Below are 23,833 nucleotides of genomic sequence, written 5' to 3' on the forward strand. Positions count from 1 at the left end.
ACACTCTCTCTCTCTCTCTCTCGCTTGCTCTCTCTGTTTCTCGTCTTCTCCCTCCCAGCTGTGAGGTTCTGAGGGCAGTCATGACTGCTCTGTTTTGGGTACTGGATCTCTGTGTTGTTTTTGACTGGCTTTGAGCGCCAGTTGATCATTCCCGGACCAGGAACAATCTTCAGAGTGGACCAGGAAAGGGCCACCAGCCAAAGGACTATGCTTTGAGGGTGCTGCTGTCTCTCTTGAGCTCAGAGAGAATGAGATAGCGTAACAAACAAACCACTAACCATTCTCCTGAAGAAGGTAGGTGAAATGTACCTGGTTATGAATTTGTGGACCGTGAATTTGAATTTCAGAGAGAGGTTGTTTTGTTTGATTAATATAAGGTTTGGTCTGGATGCGCAAATTTTAGAACTGGATTACAGTTTGTTATCACTATGGTTATGGAAGATGTTGGCATTGCTTTGAAATGCAAATTCCACTGTTATTGGTATATTTGGGTGGTTTTTGTTTTGTTATTTAGAGTCGAATCATTGTTCTGAGTGTAACATGACTGCCTCAGGCTCATCGCACTAGTGCTGTAGTAATCTGTCACTTTAAAGGCAGTACAGATGAAATCTGAGTGTTATGATCACTATGCAACAGATCACAGTTATATTTTATGAATTATCAACGTTTGTAGTGTAAAGGTTCCATTTTTACCCCCTGTGGAATCTGTTAGTTATATGTTTCTTGGTTTGTTTGAAGCTGGCTGTGCTGGTTAGGACTGTACAGACCGTTGGAAAAGCATTTGATGACTCACTGACCATAAGCATTTCAGCTCCAGTGTACAAAAAGTGCAGTGTTTTAGACCACCAGCAGCAGCCTGAACTGTTGAGACAATGCAAGTTTGATCCATGCTTTCATGTTGTTTACTCCAAATTCTGACCCTACCATCTGAATGTCACACCAGAAATCAAGACTCATCAGACCAGGCAACATTTTTCCAATCTTCTATTGTCTAGGTTTGGTGAGCCTGTGTGAATTGTAGCTTTATTTTCTTCTTCTTAGCTGACAGGAGTGGCACACATGTGGTCTTCTGCTGTTATAGTCCATTTGCTTCAAAGTTTGAAGTGTTGTTTATTCAGAGATGCTCTTTCTGCAGAACTCAGTTGTGGTTATTTGAGTTACTGTTCTCTTTCTATCAGCTCAAACCAGTCTGGTCATTCTTCTCTGACCTCTGGCATCAACAAAGCATTTTCACACACACAGAACAGCCACTGGATATTTCCTTGGACCATCCTCTAAACCGTAGAGATGCTTGTGCGTGCAGTTTCTGAAATACTTAGACCAGCCTGTCTAGCACAAACAAACATGTCACATTCAAAGTCAATTAAATCAACTTTCTTCCCTATTCTGATGCTTGCGTTGGACTTTATCAGATTGTCCTCAACATGTCTAAAGGCCAAAGTATAGTTCGTTTCAAGAAACACAAGAATTGCTTATCAGTTTGCTAGTTATGTAAATGGTATTGTAAAGTCTATTTACATTTCTGCATGTTTCTTGTGTCACTTCTTTACTGTAAACTTCTACCCATTTTCTAGAATCCAAGAGTTTTGTTTAAATGGTTCATTATTTTTTAACAAATTTTGTCTTCCTCTAACTATCTTTTGTGATGATTAATGAGTGTTATGACTAGCTAAGCTATGTTTACACTACATGCCATGGGCTATTTCCAGTGCTTTTTAATTTCCTAGTAATGGCAAATTTTCTTGGCTTCCCTTGTTCCTGCAGGGTTCAGCCGATTCGTACACGAGCAGACCTTCGGATTCCGACCTGTCAGCGGAGGAGGACCGCGAGGCGTATCGGCGTGAAGCCGAACGCCAGGCCCAGCTGCAGCTCGAGAGAGCCAAGGTTCCTCAAGCTCTTCTTCAATTAGCTTTTTCTATTTATTTATTTTTTGCACAGTGGGCAACAACAAAGTGTCAGACTCATGTAGCTTTATAAATGTGTTGGGATGGGATCATCTATACAAATGTGTTTAGAGTAACAACATCTTAGCATTTAGGTCAATATTGTAAACTTTAAGAGGATCATTTCATCATTTGTTGATAGTTGCTTATGTTAAGGTACTCATTGCTGCAGGCAAAAAAATGACAAATGCAATTTACATTATTAACGTTGATTTCCTTGGCAGTCCAAACCTGTAGCGTTCGCAGTGAAGACCAATGTGAATTATTGCGGGGCTCTAGATGAGGACTGTCCTGTTCAGGGTGCTGCCATAAACTTTGAAGCCAAAGACTTTCTGCACATTAAAGAAGTGAGTTGCATGTACAATACATGCAGACAAACGTGTAAAAGGTTTTGCAGGTTAGTCCCCTTTGCTAACAGTGCCAATAATAACTCATCATAATAGTGCTGGTTCCTTGTGTCTGCATTGCAGAAGTACAATAATGACTGGTGGATTGGAAGGCTGGTGAAGGAGGGGGCAGACATCAGCTTCATTCCTAGCCCCCTCCGACTGGAGGCCATGAGACTGAAACAGGAGCAGAAACAACAGAGGTCTCTCTTTCTCTAGACTGCGAAGAACTGCATCTGTTTCAGAAGTTTAATCCATGAAAACATTTGATTACATATGGACACATATGCAAACTCAGCTGTTTGTTAGCCCCTAGAAAATCTAACCACCCACCAAATCTGTCGATTGAGTCCTCTTATCCTTATGGAAATAAGCAAAGTGTCTAATGGTTGCACACGTCAGAATTATGCACATGCAGTAGGTCATGTATTGTTCCAGTGCTGCTGTTTGCATACTATGAAGCTGGGAATTGAGATTGTCCAAATATAGATGCCAAAATATTTCTCAGTGACAATTCTGGTAATGTCCAGATAGCTTACCAGCTCTGTAAAGGTATTTACTGTTGCTCTGTGATGGTGATAATGATTTTCTTTCTCGGCAGGAAAAGTGGTAACTCCTCCTCAAGCCTCGGCGACATGGTATCAGGAGGTTGGAGATCCACGCCGCCATCTGCAGGTGAGAGTGAGTATGACAGGGCCTGAGCGCCATGCTGCTTTGCAGGGGGGGTGTGGATGGGAATGCTGTTCTTATTCTTTGCTTCTCTTCTTAAGATAATGCATGTTATGTCATAAGTTAAGGCTTCCAGTGTCAAACACCTGTAAAAATCCAGAATAGAGTATATGTTAGCAATTTTGCTTCTAAAATCTTCTGAATGCTGATTCTTATGTGTTTTCTTATTTTCAAAAGCCAAACAGAAGCTAAAGCAGGTAGGTGTGTTGATATGGATTTGTGTTAGATATCTTATAACTATCTCTCCTTGTGATCGGTCAGATTTGAGAAAATAATTTAGTGAGGTACTTATAGCGTATAACTTTTGGCATCTCTGCTCAAAATAGAGACAAAAATAAATTTTTAAAAAATTGTTTCGGTTTGGAAAGATTTTATTAAATGTTGTTTTATGTTATGTTTTATGCTCACCAAGGCTGAATTTTTTTGTTGAAAAATAAAGTAAACAGTGAAATATTTTTACAATTCTAAACTGTTTTCTATTTAAATATATATTTAAAATTTTAATTTAATTCCTGTCAAAGTCAAAGCTGAATTTTCAGCATCATTAATCCAGTCTTCAGTGTCACATGATCTAATATACTGATTTACTGCTCAAGAAACTCCTTAATTTATTAATTTTTTTATTTTATTTTTTTGTGGAAATTTGTATCAATTTAATGCATCCTTGCTGAATAAAGGTACATTTTTTCTTACTGGCCCCAAAGGGATAGTTCACCCAAAAACCAAAATGATGTCATTAATAACTTACCCTCATGTTGTTCCAAACCCGTAAGACCTCCGTTTATCTTCGGGACACAGTTTAAGATATTTTAGATTTAGTCCGAGAGCTCTCAGTCCCTCCATTGAAGCTGTGTGAATGGTCTACTCCAGACACTACCATGTCCAGAAAGGTAAGAAAAACATCATCAAAGTAGTCCATGTGACATCAGAGGGTCAGTTAGAATTTTTTGAAGCATCGAAAATACATTTTGGTCGAAAAATAGCCAATACGACGACTTTATTCAGCATTGTCTTCTCTTCCGTGTCTGTTGTGAGAGAGAGTTCAAAACAAAGCAGTTTGTGATATCCGGTTCGCGAACGAATCATTCGATGTAACCGGATCTTTTTGAACCAGTTCACCAAATTGAACTGAATCGTTTTAAACGGTTCGCGTCTCCAATACGCATTAATCCACAAATGACTTAAGCTGTTAACTTTTTTAATGTGGCTGACACTCCCTCTGAGTTCAAACAAACCAATATCCCGGAGTAATTCATTTACTCAAACAGTACACTGACTGAACTGCTGTGAAGAGAGAACTGAAGATGAACACCGAGCCGAGCCAGATAATGACTCGTTCACGAGTCAAGAACCGTTTCTGTCAGACGCATCCGATTCGAGAACCGAGGAGCTGATGATACTGTGCATTTGTGATTCAGCGTGAAGCAGACTGACACACAGAGCGTCTGAACCGAACTGATTCTTTTGGTGATTGATTCTGAACTGATTCTGTGCTAATGTTATGAGCGCGGGTAAACCGAAGGCTTGCAATCATCGCCAACGACGCCATTACGTTGAGCGCAAAAGAACCGGTGAACCGGTGAACCGTTTTCTTCTACAGGTTTATTGAATCGAACTGTCCGAGAGAACTACTGGTGATCCGAAAACCGATGCAACCGGATCTTTTGTTCGTTATCTGGCTCATCTCGGTGTTCATCTTCAGTTCTCTCTTCACAGCAGTTCAGTCAGTGTACTGTTTGAGTAAATGAATTACTCCGGGATATTGGTTTGTTTGAACTCAGAAGGAGTGTCAGCCACATTAAAAAAGTTAACAGCTTAAGTCATCTGTGGATTAATGCGTATTGGAGACGCAAACAGTTTAAAACGATTCAGTTCAATTTGGTGAACTGGTTCAAAAAGATCCGGTTACATCGAATGATTCATTCGCGAATCGGATATCACAAACTGCTTTGTTTTGAACTCTCTCACAACAGACACGGAAGAGAAGACAATGCTGAATAAAGTTGTAGTTTTTGCTATTTTTGGACCAAAATGTATTTTCAATGCTTCAGAAAATTCTAACTGACCCTTTGATGTCAGATGGACTACTTTGATGATGTTTTTCTTACCTTTCTGGAAATGGACAGTGAAACTCGTGTATTAAATAAATTCAATGCACACAGACTGAAGTAGTTTAAGTCTTTAGTTCTTTTAATTGTGATGATTTTGGCTCACATTTAACAAAAACCCACCAATTCACAACAAATTAGAATACTACCAATAAGACCAATAAAAAAAACACATTACTTGGTTTACTTTTGCTTTAATTACTGCCTCAATTCGGTGTGTCATGGAGATGATCAGTTTGTGACACTACCGAGGTGTTATGGAAACCCAGATTTCTTTGACCGTGGCTTTCAGCTCTTCTGTTTGGTCTGCCATTTCTCATCCTTCTCTTGACAATAGCCCATAGATTCTCTCTGGGATTCAGATCTGAGGAGTTCGCTGGTCAGTCAAGAACCAACACCATGGTCATTTAACCAACTTTTGATGCTTTTGGCAGTGTGGGCAGGTGCCAAATCCTGCTGGAAAATGAAATCAGCATCTTCAAAAAACTGGTCAGCAGACGTAAGCATGAAGTGCTCCAAAATTTCTTGGTAAACGGGTGCAGTGACTTTGGTTTTCAAAAAACACAATGGACCAACACCAGCAGATGACATTGCACCCCAAATCATCACAGACTGTGGAAACTTAACACTGGACCTCAAGCAACTTGGGCTATGAGCTTCTCCACCCTTCCTCCAGACTCCAGGACCTTTGTTTCCAAATGAAATACAAAACTTGCTCTCATCTAAAAAAAAAAAAGAAGACTTTGGACCACTGGGCAACAGTCCAGTTCTTCTTCTCATTAGACGCCCCTGACATTGTCTGTGGTTCAGCAAATTCCTCGACACGTCTGTGTGTGGTGGTTCTTGATGCCTTGACCCCAGCCTTAGTCCGTTCCTTGTGAAGTTCACTCAAATTCTTGAATTGATTTTGCTTGACAATCCTCATAAGGCTGCCGTTCTCTCATTTGGTTGTGCATCTTTTTCTTCCACACTTTTTCCTTCCACTCAACTTTCTGTTAACATGCTTGGATACAGCACTCTGTGAACAGCCAGCTTCTTTGGCAAAGAATGTTTGTGGCTTACTCTCCTTGTGAAGGGTGTCAATGATTGTCTTCTGGACAACCGGAGATCAGCAGTCTTCCCCATGATTGTGTAGCCTAGTGAACCAAACTGAGAGAGCATTTTGAAGGCTCAGGAAACCTTTGCAGGTGTTTTGAGTTGATTAGCTGATTGGTCTGTTACCATATTCAAATTTTTTAAGATAGTGAATTGGTGGGTTCAAATGAGAGGCAAAATCATCACAATTAAAAGAACCAAAGACTTAAGCCGGGCATACACTGTGTGATTTCGGCAAGGTACCAGCTCACACTGTACGAGTAGATCGCATGCGATGTAAAGCCAAAGCTCACGATTTGTATGCGCTCACTGTACGGTCCGATCGTCGAGTTGCGATTTGACTGCTCACACTATACTTGGGGAATCAACACGTATGATCCCTCAGAATCCGGATGTTTGTGGTGGTTTCAGAATAAACATGCTTTCCCGGGATAAACGGACTGCTTTGGTGATATGTGCAAATCTGTGTGCTGAAATGTCCAAAAAAAAAACGCTGTCAGCATATCTGGACGCGCAGGTGGCTCGGAGGCCATGGCCAATATGGTTTATCCATTTTGCAATGCGAACTGGAGGTAAGCAGGCATTTTCTTACCTCTTTTTGCACAGTGAGGGAAACGTGGAAAATCGGTTCGTAGCCCTGCTTCAATAGTGCGAAAATTTCTGACATGTCAGAAATCCATCCGACCAACTGATTGCCGGTTGGGAGAGGTTAATCGCACTGCATGACAAATGACGCAAGAAAATGCTGAAAATCTGCCTGACCCGAAAAAGAGTCGCACAAGTCAGAATTCGGCTCAAAATCGGATGAAAATCGCACCGTGTATGCCCGGCCTTAAAGTACTTCAGTCTGTGTGCAGTGAATTTATTTAATACAGGAGTTTCACAATTTGAGCTGAATTACTGAAATAAATTATCCACAACATTCTAATTTATTGAGATGCACCTGTATAGCAGTTTGTAGCAAGAATTGTCAGTCTATGCTGATACTTTACGGAAACTTTTCTTAATCCAGTTTTTGTAGTTGTTAATTTTATAGTTCTACGTAACATTGCCACTCTTTGTCTTTCTCACTTAGACTGAACACATTCCTCCATATGATGTGGTGCCATCCATGAGGCCTGTGGTTCTGGTTGGGCCTTCACTGAAGGGCTACGAAGTGAGCACTAAATATTATACAGCCTTCTGAATTTGTCTTTCAAATTTGTTGTCTCATGTGTCATGAATGTCAACAGGTGACAGATATGATGCAGAAAGCCCTGTTTGACTTTCTCAAACATCGCTTTGATGGACGGTGAGTTTTAAAAGACATCTTGGCACCTTTCTTGTCTGTATAAATATACGAACATTTACTCATTCTTAGGTTTTTATGGTGACAGTTAGGGGTGTAACAGTACGTGTATTCGTACCAAACCGTTTCGGTACATGGCTTTCGGTACGGTGCACGTGTGTACCGAATGACCGAATGCAATATTTTGTTTGCAGAACATGTACATTTTCGTGTTTCCAAACGAACATATTAAGTCGCAGAAGTCTCCGCGTTCAGCGCAAATCCCGCCCTGCAGCTGATTCTAAGGCCGGTGACACACAGGCTGCGTGGCCTGAGCGTGGCGTTTCTGCTGTGTGTCAGTTGCGTGGCGGCTGCTTAGCGTTTTCTTTGACTTTACACATCAGAATCGTGCCTGGTGCGGCGCTGGCGCGCTGCTGCTACTGTAGATGACATAGAGGGAGGCCGCCGACAGACCAGGACAGACTTGGCTTCACGACAACAATATCTATATTTCATGTTGAGCATAAATATAAAGCCTACTGATAAAAGGACACCATCAACAGTATTGACGGCAAAATAGACTATGTTTGACAGGTCCAATATGCCAGTGTGTCACCGGCCTAAGGTTTTCAAAAGGCATCACATGAGTGTGAACATCACTACAACTAGGGAAAAAAGATTGTAATTCAAACGCAGCTCCCGTCGGCATTTAAACAGACCTTTGCTCTTAATTCCGATTGGTCCAACGCAATAATGAAATCTGAGCAGGTCTAAAAACTGTAAATGTTGATGCTGCACTTTACACTTTGGAAAAGTTATATAAAATTTTTAAATTTGAGCAGGCCTACAAGCTGGGATAGGTAATGATGCACTGTAATCATAGTTATTTATTTATATTTTTCATTACATTTTATTATATGATATTGGTTTGAGACTGAGAGCATTTTATTTAGTGGAGAACTTTGCAGCAGTATTTTATTTCTTATTCTTTTTTTATTTTATATATATTTTATTAAAAAGTATTTTTTTAAAAGTGTAAACAAATTGTTAAAAAACAAATTATAGTAATAAACAACCTGCAGTTTAATGTTTGCATTTCTTTCCCTTACTGTACCGAAAATGAACCGAACAGTGACTTTAAAACCGAGGTACGTACCGAACCATGATTTTTGCGTACCGTTACACCCCTAGTGACAGTATTTGGCAAGTTCCAGAAAATTTGTAAAAAATTGTCTATACATTTCATGTGATTTTATTCCATGTCTTTGAAAGCCATACGATAGTTGAGCGAGGAATCTTTCTTTCACATCAAGTGTACTAATATATTGTTATGCTGACAGGATTTCTATAACACGAGTGACCGCTGACCTTTCTTTGGCCAAGAGATCGGTTCTCAATAAGAGACCTATCATGGAGAGGTCGAACACTCGAACCAGTTTGGGTGAGAACATCACACACTAAATACTGTACACCTTTCAGTGCTCAACAATAAAGATGGCTCAAGGACAGAACATCATCCAGAATATCATGTGCCCATGCGTTTATGTTGCATACTCAAACAATTGGTTTTATGCAATGTACTGATCACTGTTGTCACAAATTCTACTTATTTAAATGTTACCAACTTTACATTATTACTAGCTTGTTTTCAAGGTTGTGTCAAAACTGTAATGAGAAAGGCATCTGCCATAATAAAATGTTCATACTAGCAGAAAAAATATACTGAACAAAATTATAAATGCAACACTTTTGTTTTTGCCCCCATTTTTCATGAGCTTAACTCAAAGATCTACTACTTTTTCTATGTACACAAAAGGCCTATTTCTCTCAAATACCGTTCACAAATCTGTCTAAATCTGTGTTAGTGAGCACTTCTTTTTTGCGGAGAGAATCCATCCACCTCACAGGTGTGGCATATCCAGATGCTGATAAGACAGCATGATTATTGCACAGGTGTGCCTTAGGCTCGTCACAATAAAAGGACACTCTAAAATGTGCAGTTTTATCACACAGCACAATGCCACAGATGTTGCAAGTTTTGAGGGAGTGTGCAATTGGCGTGCTGACTGCAGGAATGTCCACAAGAGCGGTTGCCCGTGAATTGAATGTTCGTTTCAGAGAATTTTGCAGTACATCCAACCGGCCTCACAACTGCAGACCAAGTGTAACCACACCAGCCCAGGACCTCCATATCCAGCATCTTCACTTCCAAGATCGTCTGAGACCAGCCACCCGGACAGCTGCTGCAACAATTGGTTTGCATAACCAAATAATTTCTGCACAAACTGTCAGAAACTGTCTCAGGAAAGCTCCTCTGCATGCTCGTCGTACTAATCGGGGTCTCGACCTGGCTGCAGTTCGTTGCCGTAACCGACTTGAGTGGGCAAATGCACACATTCTATGGCGTCTGGCACTTTGGAGAGATGTTCTATTCACGGATGTATCCCAGTTTTCACTGTACAGGGCAGATGGCAGACAGTGTGTATGGTGCTGTGTGGGTGAGCATTTTGTCAACGTTGTGGATCGAGTGGCCCATGGTGGTGTTGGGGTTATGGTATGGGCAGGCGTATGGTAGTGACAAGATCCTGAGGCCCATTGTTGTGCCATTCATCCACGACCATCACCTCATGTTGCAGCATGATAATGTACGGCCCTATGTTGCAAGGATCTGTACACAAATTTCTGGAAGCTGAAAACATCCCAGTTCTTGCATGGCCAGCATACTCACCGAACATGACACCCATTGAGCATGTTTGGGATGCTCTGGATCGGCGTACACAACAGCAATTTTCCAGTTCCTGTCAATATCCAGCAACTTCACACAGCCATTGAAGAGGAGTGGACCAACACTCCACAGGCCACAGTCAACAACCTGATCAACTCTATGCGGAAGGAGATGTGTTGCACTGCATGAGGCACATGGTGTTCACACCAAATACTAACTGGTTTGTGGCCAGCCTAAGGCACACCTGTGCAATAATCATGCTGTCTAATCAGCATCTTGATATGCCACACCTGTGAGGTGGATGGATTATCTGGCAAAGGAGAAGTGCTCACTAAAGCCGGGCATACACTGTGCGATTTCGGCAGGGTACCAATTCACACTTTACGAGTAGATCGCATGCGATGTAAAGCCAAAGCTCACAATTTTTATGTGCTCACTGTACGGTCTGATCGTTGAGTTGCGATTTGACTGCTCACACTATAAGTGGGCAATCAACACGTAGGATCCCTCAGAACCCGGATGTTTGTGGCTGTTTCAGAATAAACATGCTTTCCCAGGATAAACGCACTGCTTTGGTGATATGCACAATTCTGTGTGCTGAAACGTCCAAAAAAAAAAAAGTCAATGTATCTGGATGCGCAGGTGGCTCGGAAGACGTGGACAATATGGTTTATCCATTTTGCAACGCGAACTGGAGGTAAGCAGGCGTTTTCTTCCCTCTTTTATTTTTATTTTACTTTGCCATAACTCCACAAGTTTTCCCTCCATCATTTCAGTCCACACTACACGCCGTGTTGCCAGAATTCGGCTCAAAATCGGATGAAAATCGCCAAGTGTATGCCCGGCTTAACACAGATTTGTGAACAATATTTGAGAGAAATAGGCCTTTTGTATACATAAAAAAAAGTCTTAGATCTTGGAGTTCAGTTCATGAAAAATGGGGGCAAAAACAAAAAAGTGTTGCGTTTATAATTTTGTTCAGTGTATGTTATTGTTGAGCTCTGTAGGTACATTAGAGCTTTTGAGCATTTTCTCCCTTTTTTGTGCTATTTGTCTGTTTGCCCACTCAGCGGAAGTACAGAGTGAGATCGAGAGAATATTTGAGCTGGCCAAAACCCTTCAGCTGGTGATTCTAGATGCAGACACCATTAACCATCCAGCACAGCTAGCTAAAACCTCATTAGCTCCTATTATTGTGTACGTCAAAGTCACCTCTCCAAAGGTGAGTCTGATGATCACGTGTACACTATTTAAAGTAATATGCTGAAAATGTTATCTATATAAAAATTATTATAACTCTGTCTAAAGCAAAATAGATACTTTGTTGTTGTGTGATTGTGTGGTGATTGCTGGCTGGGACAGGAGTGATGATCTCCAAAAACCTTTTTTTTTTTTTTGCACCTTTTCTCCAGCCCCCTAGATGGGGAAAATATTTAACAATCGGGGGCTCGTCCGGGATCTGAACCCATCAAAATGTGCACAGTTTATTTGATTTCTCTTATTTTTTGGCAGGTCCTACAGCGATTGATAAAGTCGAGGGGTAAATCACAGAGCAAACACCTCAATGTTCAGATGATGGCAGCAGATAAACTGTCTCAATGTCCTCCTGTAAGTTATTGAAGTTAAACACACATGCATTATTTAGAGAACACTGTCGATTCAACATTAGTGTTAGTATGGTAATGTTGTTAGGATCCATTTTTAATAGATAGTAGTAGTAGTAGATAGTAGTAGTAGTAGTAGTTGTAGTAGGCTTTTTACAATATTTCCTTACCCTAAAAAAGGCGGCGATAGGCTGAAGTTTTGAGGGCTTCCAAAGCATTACGTTATATACTGAAAAAGTTAATGAAAAAATACTTTTCCAAAAGATAATTTACTCCCCCTCATTTTGTTCTCTGGAACACAGAAGATATTTTGAGAAACCGTAATGATTTTTTGTGCTCTTCTTCAAGGAATTACAAGAAATAGGGACTGGAGCTTTAAGGTTTAAGGACACAAAAGCACCATAAAAGTATAAGCAATGTCTGATTCTTGAGACTTTTTCAGGGGTGTTTGTAATGAATTCCAGCAGCATGAACCTGGTGCTAGTTCAGAGTCAGTGCTATCCCCTGTTGTAGTTGGTTTAACTGGCGAGCCTTCTAAGACCCGGTTTGCCTTTCCACAGGCTACAGAGCCACCACAGAGCCATGTCTTATGTCAGTGAATAAGTCTCAGTGTGACAGTGTGGCAGAGCCAAACATAACAGGTTTTTTTCAAGATGCATTGGCGTCATGCAGCCCAACACCAAAGCACCGCGAAAGTGATCCAAAAGCATAAAGAGTTGTCTGCGGCAGCGCCGATGCAGCCCGAACAAGCCTAAACACAATCAACAGTGGAGGACATTGCATTGCTATTGATGTTCATAGCTTTGCAAACCTACATCGACGTCCAAACACTGCGAATTCAAAGTGTTCATGTTTAGCTGCTAATAAAAAAAAAATATGGTGGTCAAAAGTTTTCTGTTCCTCTTGTTGTTCATCAACCCCTGATGCAAACCGTTCTTACTTCTAGACCAGCAATGTTTTGGTGCTACTTACAAACCACTTTTCCTGTATCGGAGCTGGTGCTTTGGTTGTCGAAAGACAGAGAAACCAATTTGAAAGTAGGCTCTGGCTCTGAACCAGCACTCAAACTGCCTTGGTGGAAAAGGGGTACTGGTTTACAAAACCAGTTCTGAATGTTCTTTCATGAAGACTGTCCAATAAGAGCTAGGATGGATGACACTATTTTCATAACAACCTTTCTCATGCAAACCTATTGCATTGTTTCAGAACACTTGCTGACTTTTATGGTGCTTTTGCTTCGTTTTTGAAGCCTCAAAGTACCCATTCATTGCAACTTCTTTCCCATTTTTCCCATTTTGGAACTAAACAAGTGTGCGTAAATGACAACAAAATTTAATTGTTTTGATGAAATATTCAAAATCTAAAATAATTTAGCTGTTTGTCCTCTATATAAATAGCTTTAATTAGTTAAAGGGTTAGTTCATCCAAAAATGAAAATTATGTTGTGTTTTACTCACCCCCAGGGCATCCTAGGTATATATGACTTCCTTCTTTCAGACGAATCCAGTCATAGTATAACATTTTTTTTTTTTGATCTTTCAAGCTCTATCATTGCAGTCGGCGTGTGTTGCATTGCTTCAGTCTAAGAGACATGAAATAAAAAAGGCCTTTCCATAAAAATAAAAATAAAAGTGTCTCATACTGCTCTGGGGGGTAAACAAAGGTGTGTTTTTGTAAATAAATTATCCATATTTAAAATGTAATAATCACTTGAATCTAACTTGCGCTCACTGTTGTAAATGGAAGCAGTTAGGGGAAATTACGTATGAGGTCAGCTTTGCACATGCACCGCTCAGAAGTAACGCACATGGAAACGCAGTGGAGAGATCGAAACAACGGTCACTAATTAGAAGTACAAAACAAGGATTTGTAAAGAAGAAATGTCAGAGGATTTCGATATAAGCCCAAAAGGAGACTGGTTTTTCTTTGCTAAAGTAAGGAAACTTTGCTTCTTTTGATTCTGTAAACAAATATTGGTTTTCACAAGACTCACCGGTGCATGCGCAACGCTGACCTCATATGTCATGCACCTGTAACTGCTTCTGTGTACAACTGTTGGCGCAAACTACATTCAAGTCATTATTATGCGCATCAATTTGCTACAGGAGGCCTTTGTTTATCCCCCTGAGCTTTTTAAGGGCTTTTCATTTAGGGCACATCTGTTTGATTTAAATTGTTTTTTTATTGTGTGTTATTTGAAAAGGAAGGTAAATTTGAGTCTCATATTGTTGTTGAAATGGTGTAATTTTAAATGTTTGTTCCTCATTCTCACTTGATTGACTGGCCTTCCTACAATTCTATTGACGTAGATGCTTGCTTTTCCAAACCACATTCTGACAAAAGTCATATTGCATGTTGTTCCATAGAGCCATTATCCTACCTGTCGCTCAACATCATCTCCCATCACCTGACCACCATCATAAGATATTTAATATAATATCTTCTAATTCCATCCCCTGCATATCATCTTCTCCTCCACCCTGTCTCCCCATCAGGAGATGTTTGATGTCATTTTGGATGAGAACCAGTTGGAGGACGCATGTGAGCACCTCGCTGAATATATGGAGGTCTACTGGCGTGCCACTCATCTGCCCGGCACCACCCCTCTCAACCCTCTTCTGGAGCAAAATCTGATGACCCCACCCTCAGCAATCTCCAGTCTACAGGTAAGGTGGCTTTGTGTGAATGTTTGGAAACATTTAAAGAGTTTGAAAATTAAGATATGTAGGAGAGCTATATGTTAATATTCATGTGCCTTTGATAATATAAGTAAGTTTGCACAAAGGAATTGCAAATCTAGTGTAATGGCACATCTTGAACGGAACTTAATAGCACATTACAAACCCAGCAGAATCATCATGAATATATGATACATAAATCAATATATTGCCTTTTTTATTAAAAAATGCAGTGACTACATTAATAAAAGGGAACAAATTTCAGGTTTGCAGTCACATACGCATTGACCTAGTTAGAACAGAGGCCACCAGACTTAGTATGTGTCCTCATCGATCAGCCAGGAAAGTAGACTGCGCTAAAAAAAAAAATAATAATAAATATATATATATATATATATATATATATATATATATATATATATATATATATACACAGTATAATATATATGGTATTTGTATCAGCTTTGAAAAAAACGCATCTTCTATTTTTGATGTCTAAATTTTTTTAAGATCGTATCAAATGAATTTCAATTATACAGCTGACCTCGAAAGTCAGAAAGTTGCAGTTTCACAGAAAATGGCTTCAAACTGATTTTCACAGCTATATGGAACACGGTTTGTGAGATTGTAAGACAGGCACTGTGAAACTTATTTGTAAACATAAAATTGTTAAATAAAAGTATTGGCACTAGAGTTCTCAGCCTTTTTTATATTTAAAATGTGTCTACTCATACTGTTCTGCTTTAAGTAATAATTGGTCAATCCTACATTGTGTTTAACAAAACCGATGTGTAATTTTAAATCTGATAATAATTGTTCTTTTTGACAACAGGAAAGTGGCCATTACATGTTTGTCTGTTCTGTCCTTTCCTCCATATTTTCACTCTGTCTTTTAGTTGTCTTGGGTCCACAGATGCTTGTAATACTGATATGTTGTGAGTCTCAATCTGTCTGTTCTGTGTCTCATTCATGCCTGACATTTTTGAAGTTCTCTGAAACACAGGAATTAATTGAATGAACGCTTACAAACCTGCGGTGAGTAGGTAGGATGGTTAGTCTGCCTTTCCCACTCAGACTGTAAAACAAAACCCCACCCTGATACTTCTTTACATCCTCCAATTCCTTCAACCCCTCCAAATGGAAATAGGCATCTGGTATATATGTAAATACGTTATGCTGTTGTTGGTTAGACATGTAGCTCATTCATAGTTTTTATGTGGCAACAGCATTGGCCCAGTGGGAGTAATACAATTACTTTGTTTAAAAATATACAAGCCTTAAAATTAATTTTAATGTTAAGAAAATTCCTCCAAAACCACATTCAAATGTCCTTTTCAGTATGTATTCAGTGTGTCTTAAGATGATGATACACTTTTTGAGCAAAGTTGCCATCAACGGGCAACCAAGGTGAGACCCATCTAAAGTATCCAGATAGAAATTTGTTGCCCATTCTCAGCACTTGGTAACATTGCTCAAAAAGTTGCCCCGTGTATCATCATCTTTAATATGTAGGCAGCATTTATAAAGATGTAGGCAGCATGTCTTTAAAGGGATAGTTTGCCCAAAAATGAAAATTACCCCATAGTTTTTTTTTTTACCCTCAAGCCATCCTAGGTGTATATGTATTTATTCTTTCAGACAGTTATATTTAAAAACACCCTGGCTCTTCAGAGTTCCTGTGGCTCAGTGGTAGAGCATTGTGTTAGCGGAGCAAGAGGTTTTGAGTTCAATTCCCAGGATACACACATACTTGTAAAAAAAAAAAAAAATTGTATATCCTGAATGGACTGTAAGTCGCTTTGGTTAAAAGCATCTACTAAATATATAAATGTAAAGGCCTCCTGTAGGGAATTGATGCATATTAAACATTTTATAAACTGGAATCTCTAGCTTCTGCTAACTGTTGCACTCGCATTCACAATAGAACACCATTCTGGCGGATGACATAGGATAGGAAGCGTAGCGTAAGAATGTGTTGGTCTCGCGAACATTTCTTTACAGTAGCAAAAAGCTCATTTTCCTTACTTTAGCAAATGGAAAACCAGTCTTCTTTTGGCTTATATCAAAATCCTCCAACATTTTTCCTTTATTCAGAAGCCTTTATTCACCTCCCAGAGCCATGTGGGACACTTTTCATTATGGATGGTTGTGTATTATTTGACATGTTTTGGACTATTGAAAAATAACACCCATTAACTGACATTATAAAGCTTGGAAGAGCCAGGACATTTTTAAATATAACATGGATTGGATTAATCTGACAGACGGTCATATACACCTAGGGTGGCTTGAGGGGAGTAAATTATGGAGTAATTTTCATTTGTAGGTTAACTATCCCTTTGAAGTGTAGTTAGCGCAACTTAAGGTGTAGACAGCAGTCTTAATTTGTTGACAGCATTTTTAGGTGAAGCCCAGAAGGCCAGAGGTCTCAGTACTCGGAGAGCAGAGTTTAGCGCAACAGAAATTAAACACACCTGAACCAGCTAATCAAGGTTCTCAGGATTACTAGAAACTTCCAGGCAGGTGTTTTAGAGCTGGTTTGAGCTACACTCCGAAGGACAGAGGCCCCCCAGGACCAGAGTTTGACACATGTTTTGTAGGAAGTGTGTCTTAGGTGTAGGCAACATTTCTTCAATGTTTGGTTGTGTTTGTAAATATGTAGGCAACATTTGTAAAGGTGTAGGCAGAGTTTGAAAGGGTGTAGGCAACATACCTGAAGGTGTAGGCAGCATTTTTAAAGGTCTGGGGAGCTTATCTTAAGTTGGTGGCAATGTTTCTAATGGTGTAGGCAAAATTTGTCTTCATCTCAAGGTTTAGGCCAGGGATCTCCAACCCTGCTCCGGGAGAGCTACCATCCTTCAGTCTTAAGTTTTAAGCCCTGTTCCAACACACCTCCCAATGAATATCAAGTAATCCTGAATAACTTAATTAACTGGTTCAGGTGTGTTTTATTGGGGTTGGAGCTGAAATTAGCACGACGGTAGCTCTCCAGGAGCAGGGATGGAGATCCCTGGTGTAGGCAACATTTCTAAAGTTTTAAGATGAATTTCTAAAGGTGTAGTCAGCATTCCTATGTGTTGGAGGTTAGCAATGAACTGGGTTAAATTCAGGGCAATAGCCGCATGCTTTCTGGCACTTTCTAGCTGTCCATTTCACTCCTTTTTGAACACTTTTCTGTCAAATGAAACCCTACATATGGCAGTGCAAACTTTCCATTTGACAAGGCCTACTTTTTCTATAGTTTCTATTGTGTTATGCACTTACCCCTCTACACTTTTCATTTAATTTGCTGGTACTAGAGCAGCACACACAGTCATCTCAGACTGCTCTGTTTATGCACCTTGCTGACTGATATTAACACCATAGAATCTTCATAAGATGAGTTCACAAAGCAGATACAGCTGCCTGTTTTCCTGTATTATAAAGAAATGCATTTATTTTATGACATTTTATGAAAAAGAGGATGTATCTGACCACACAGACTGATGCTTTGTGAATGTGACAACCCTTCTAACTTCCCTTTGAATGCATTCTCCTTGTTTCTGAAACAAACCTAAATCTTTTTGCTCCAGAGGACAATGCGTAGCAAACGAACCCAAAGGCTTTGTTCAGACAGGCAGCAAAAATTAGATTCTTGCCCCATCTGACTCAAATCCATTCAGTCTATACAGCATAAGCACTTCTGACAACCCCAATCCAAACCACATCACTAGATTATGACAGTTTGGACAGTCAGTCCTAAAGATCGGATTAAAACGAACAAATCCAATTTGTGTGCTGTATGAACAAAGCCATAGTAACCAGTCACTTTAAATTTCCTCATTGGTGAGATTTGACTCCTAAAACTTATCTCGACCTCTCTGCTCATTACTTGTTTTAAATTTGTGTGTTTTTTGTCTTTAAGGGATCTTCTAAATGAGTCATTTTTCTTTGGAGTGAAACAGAAAGAGGAAACGTGTGGCCTCAGAATGGGTCAGAGTTGTCATCTTTCTCTTTCTGTCTCAGAACCAGCAGCTGTCGCCTGCCGGGGGTGGAGGGGGAGTGGAAGAGGAGGAGCAGGGGGAGCAGGACAGCCTCATGCCTTCTGACGAGGCTAGTGACTCTCGTTCCCTCCGCCGAGGCGGTTCTAGCTCCCTGCACCCCCCAGAGGATGAGGAAGAAGAGGAGGAGGAGGAAGAGGAGGTAGATGATTATGAACCCCACTGTCACTCTCACCCATACCAGGAAGTGTATCCGCCCAACCGTAACCACCCTGGTGGCATCCACAGCGCTAACGGACACGATTCACAAGACCGACTCCTGCAGCAGCGAGACTCGCAGGATGGACACAACCAACGGAACAACCGCCAGCGCACGAGAGCCTGGCCAAGAGACAACTACTGAGCGCCTGGCTGCAGGAGTCTGGAGGAGAGGGTTGGGTCATGAATTGGGGTGAGGGGTGATGGGAATTGGTGAGGAACTGTAAACGCACAGTGTGTATGTGTGTGTGTGGTGTGGGTGTGGATGAAGCTGCCCTTGATTGACGAAAAGATCCTGTAGTTTTTAAAGCTTATGTGGTCGTTATTGTTTGAGGCATTGTACTACATTTGCTTTTAAAAGACCGGGCAGCTTTTCTCCATTAAGATCACATGCATGTTCATATTGACACAATATTTGAACTTCCTCTGGAAACCCTAACCCCACCCGAGTCAAATATTACTTTATTATTTTGCGTATCATACGCTCTCCCTGAACCTAATGAACACAGAAGGCTTTATGGGAAATGGAAAAGCACTTTTATAGCATGGGCTGTGAGTCACAATGAAAGATATTGTAGCATTTTGTTGCATCTTACATTTATGGCTTCTTTTTTTTGCTAGAGCTCTTGTAAATGTGAATATTACTCACTATTTTTTGGTTCAAGCCCTCAGTCATGGTGTTGTCTGATTGTAACCCATATGCACTTGTCTTATAATGAGTTGTTTATTGGTACTTCTCTGGAAATCATTCAAGAAACTGACATGAACAGTCATTTTCACAGTCACGTTCACAAATGTAGCACACATTGCCATTTGCAAAGCACCATGTAAAAGCGGTATATGTAGGAAAGGAATTCAGGGTTACACTCTGCTGTCGTAGAGTTAAATATTATTGGGACTATAGTCTTGGTTTTCCCATGAGGTGAATTCCAACTCCAGATTGAAAAGCAGCAGTCGATCTTCCTGCATTTATTTACTGCCTCGTAAAGAATTAGGTCAGTGTGAATGGTTTCTTTTTCTGGGAAATGAGAAAGACTGGAGTTATGTTATGTTATCATATAGTAGATCAGCACCGATATATTGGATTTTTATAGAAGTAAATGAAGCTCACCAGTTTTGACGTCCATTTTGGGATAGTCATGTTCTTCCCCTGTGACTTTAACGAGTAGAAAGTTGGGCAAAGTTCACATATTTTGCACATTTCCAAATAATTTATTGGTTGATCTTATCAGACACAGCATAAGGAGAAAGCCCACTAATAGAAACATTTTATTATGAGAAATCATAACACTCAGAATTGCATCTTCAGGACATGAAGTCCCTCCTTAAAAGAACCAATCGCCTTAAGGCATCCTGGTCTCTTTTTGATCTTGCATGCTCATTAGCTAGACTAATCTAATTTATAAAGCTAAAGGAGCTAAATTTAGATTTTTGTATCATTGTGTCTGGGTGATTTTAACTAATTTTTTAAAGATTGGCAAACTCCCTATTTAAGTAGAGAGGAGTTGTACTTGCTTGCCTGGAAACTAGCATTACCAAAATGGCCACTAAATAAACTGCCTCAGAAGGAATTTTTCTTTACCAAGAAGAAAGTGGCTCTGACAAGTGAGTGATCTTCCTCTGTCCTCTCACTCTTTCCTCTCCAAGGCTCTGGATGTCTAAGGGTGTGGTTACTGTGGCCTACTTTAAAACATAGTGTCACTTCTTGCTTTGGCGACACATTGACTGCTAGCTAGTTTAATAACCTTACTGGTAATTACATTAGCATATATCAGCCAGGTTGTGTTACGACCAAATCCAAGAAAGTTTGTCCCTTTTCTCATAACCATGACTCTAGACTCGGATGTTACCTGTAGCAACTTAGGCTAAGGTTTATCGAGTGTAGGACCATTCAAAATGGCCTTAATACTTCCCTATATCTCTTTATAACTGCATGTCTCAAATACAATTATTTAGGACTATTTGCACATTAGGGGTATATTAGAGTAGAAAAATCGACTCCTTTTTGCATTTTTTAAAATTTAAAATCTACAACAGAATATTAGTAACGCATCTAAGAATAGCTAGTGTGTGTATATATATCGAATGAAATTTAACCAGATCCTAAATATAATTCTTTAGAACGTTACTTTATTTTGTATTGATGGATCTGTATGGTTTTTAAGAAATGTTGCGATGTCTGGATTACTCCCACTCAGAGATCGTTTACGTGTGACGCACTCTAATATAAGTAACGTCATTTGTTGTACGGTTATGTAAGGTCACATAAAGTTGCAGGACACTCTAATGTAGCACTGTAGTTATTGATTTGGTTCTTTTGTAAGAAAATTAACAATTAAAACATCTTAAGTATTATTAATTTTTGTGATTGCCTCTACAGTAGATTTCAGTGCATATCCAAAAATCGCCGTCCAGAAAGAGAAATCCTTACTCCAATTTAATGCAATGTTTATACATAGGATATGTATTTAAGTATGATTTCACGTAGACTACACAGTTCATTCAAAACATGCACAGAGACTTGAGTGAATGTATAGTTGCATGCCTTAACGACCTCTAGTCCTACGCACCCATGTATTGCCCTCCTGGGATGGTGCTAAATTGACTGTCCCTCAATTGATTGTGTTGCATTGATTGTAGTGGATCTGTACACTCCCAGAATGCACTTTCTGAAACATCCTCCCTCCTATTAGATTGTAAAGACTTATCGACCAAAATTGTTGCCTGATATGAAGATTGAGCCATCAATGTGCCCAGCGTAGTATTAGGACAACATCACTAACATAGTATGTTAGCATCTTAGCTTAATGCTTGAGAGGTTTTATGTATACCTGAAATACACTGAAATTCAAACAGGGAAAACAACACTTTCTAGTGGCTAAAACATTCCATGTGACTTGGTTTATGCTAAGGCCTGAAACATACTGTACACAAATACATGAATGCAAAGCTACATAGTTTCAAAATGTATCAGACCACAATTATCTTCAAACTCTCATTCCACCGTGACAGTTGTTGATGTGAAGAAGAAATCTTACCATAGAAGAATATGCAGTTTATGCTAACACACACTGTAGTGCCCCTTGTGAGAATGAAGTGCCAATTACATAGTTACAAGAGCCTTTCCATGTCAGATTGAAGATTCCCAGCTCTTGCCTTTCTAACATAAGTTCACATTGAGTAGATTGTGTCACGGCTCTGGACACTGCATTTACAGCACCAATCTTGAAGTACAATTTGCATTGGCCATTTAGAGGGTCATGGGAAATATATATGTTCTGGGGTGTGGAAGTCAGGGTAAAAGTCCACTAACAAATGCCTTGACCAATCCTTTAGTGTACTGCATCATTATATGCTATCAACATGTCACACTTTAATCTGTTGTTGTATATTTTAAAAAAAGAAGAAAAAAAAAGAAAAAACTAAATCAGAGCATGACTGAAAAAAAATTCTATGCAAGTGTTGCATGTGATCTGATCGTTTCTTTCGATTGTTTCTGATCTACTTAAGTACTGCATTGATTCTTGTTGTATTATTCTATTTATTAAGAAAATTCACCCTATTTTATACTGAGCACAGACAAGGGGCTTCTGCCGCAAATTTTTTTTTTTCGAATAGTTCATTTTCAATCTCATGGGCTTCAATACCTCCAATGTTAATGCTGAACCATAGCACATATTTGGATTGATGTAACAAAGGAATGTTCCAGGTTCAAGCTGTAAAGACCGAATCTGATCACAAGGCTTACATTTTTTATACATAATTAGACGGATTAGATCAAACCGTTTAGTAACCCTGTCTATATTAAGTTATATCTAATCTTTCGACTCCTCTCATGATCAAGAAAAGTTGTAAAACTACATCAGTAGTACATTTTTGTTAGAACTGGTATAATCACTAACTGCACATTTCTGCTTTTAAACCCTCCCAAATGTTTTGTCCCATAGACTTCCATTGTAAGTCCATTAATGTACATTTGAGAGCGAGAGAGTAGTCCAAATTGTTCTATTGTGTCAACAGAGCTCAACCTTTAACTTGGAACATTCCTTTAAATAGCATTGATCAAATACTTTGTATTTATTTATATGATCCACAATGCACAATGTAAAAGAGCATGTGTAGTGTGTGATGAACTGTATTTTGACAAGATTTGCATGTCTTAATACATGTAAATGTACATGATACAGGTTTTTTCCCTTCTGTTATGGCATCACATCATTTTCTAGCAGACCAATACAGAATCCATAACAAACACTGATTTATTTTAATTTTTCTTCTTTCTGGGGTATTAAGAAGCACAATCTATACAATTTGAGTCCTTTGTCTTCAATTCTGTATGCAATACAAACATGGAAAGAAAATGCCTTAGAACATTAACACTTCCTCTTCAGTGCAAGTAGAGAAAATATATTGCACTATTTGTTTTCTTTTTTGATGTCTGCTTTGTAATGCAATAAATGCATTAGGTAGAACAATAATTGCAATGGACATTTAATTGGTCCTCAGGCATTGATGTAGGTACACTTTCTCTCTCGCCCCTTCATCTTTCTGACAACATGAAAGACAAAATCCTGCCTGATGCTGGATATGCTTTCTATTGAAAGAAAATGCCACTAGTTATAATAAAAAACTAAACATTTTATGTACTTTTAACACTTCAGTCATGTCTCAATTGTTTAATACTTGCTCAAATTTGATTACAAGTGAGTTTTTTGTTCTGTTTTTTTTTTTTTCATTTAGATTATGCCAAAGAAATGAATTGCGGGGGCAACCCACATCACACACCAAAAAAAAAAAAAAAGTTTATAGGAACCTCTTATCTTCATCTCATGTGAGTGTACACTGTACAGCATTCAAATGGCTCTTCACAAAAACAGAGTTCATTTCTTAATTTGTAAAATTACCACCAAAGTGCTTAACGTAATTCTCTATGGATCAAATCGAGCACTGCCTTTTTTCTTTCAGTAAAATACACCAAATATTAATAATTCACTTCAGTTTTATGTTGGCTTGTGAAGTCGATTTAAAATGATGTCTTATTTTTTGACAGGGCAACTTTA

At 39.3% G+C, this 23,833-nt stretch overlaps 1 protein-coding gene across 3 annotated transcripts in view; it reads left to right on the plus strand.

Moving 5' to 3' along the window:
- The window catches only part of LOC132128952 (voltage-dependent L-type calcium channel subunit beta-3-like), a 38,163-nt gene extending 17,447 nt beyond the window's left edge, over positions 1–20,716 (plus strand). The window contains exons 3-14 of one of the 3 annotated variants that reach the window (XM_059540364.1): positions 1,765–1,884; positions 2,168–2,290; positions 2,414–2,532; positions 2,931–3,010; positions 3,236–3,255; positions 7,337–7,417; positions 7,494–7,552; positions 8,869–8,969; positions 11,324–11,475; positions 11,766–11,861; positions 14,353–14,523; positions 18,541–20,716. In XM_059540364.1, the coding sequence (XP_059396347.1) occupies positions 1,765–1,884; positions 2,168–2,290; positions 2,414–2,532; positions 2,931–3,010; positions 3,236–3,255; positions 7,337–7,417; positions 7,494–7,552; positions 8,869–8,969; positions 11,324–11,475; positions 11,766–11,861; positions 14,353–14,523; positions 18,541–18,918 (1,500 nt within the window). In that variant the 3' untranslated portion in view covers positions 18,919–20,716. The remainder of the gene's footprint in view (positions 1–1,764; positions 1,885–2,167; positions 2,291–2,413; positions 2,533–2,930; positions 3,011–3,235; positions 3,256–7,336; positions 7,418–7,493; positions 7,553–8,868; positions 8,970–11,323; positions 11,476–11,765; positions 11,862–14,352; positions 14,524–18,540) is intronic. The other 2 variants (XM_059540366.1, XM_059540365.1) reach the window with 2 other exon arrangements.
- The last annotated feature ends 3,117 nt before the right edge of the window (positions 20,717–23,833 follow it).

This window comes from Carassius carassius, chromosome 46 (assembly GCF_963082965.1).
Source record: "Carassius carassius chromosome 46, fCarCar2.1, whole genome shotgun sequence".
Lineage (NCBI taxonomy): Eukaryota > Metazoa > Chordata > Actinopteri > Cypriniformes > Cyprinidae > Carassius > Carassius carassius.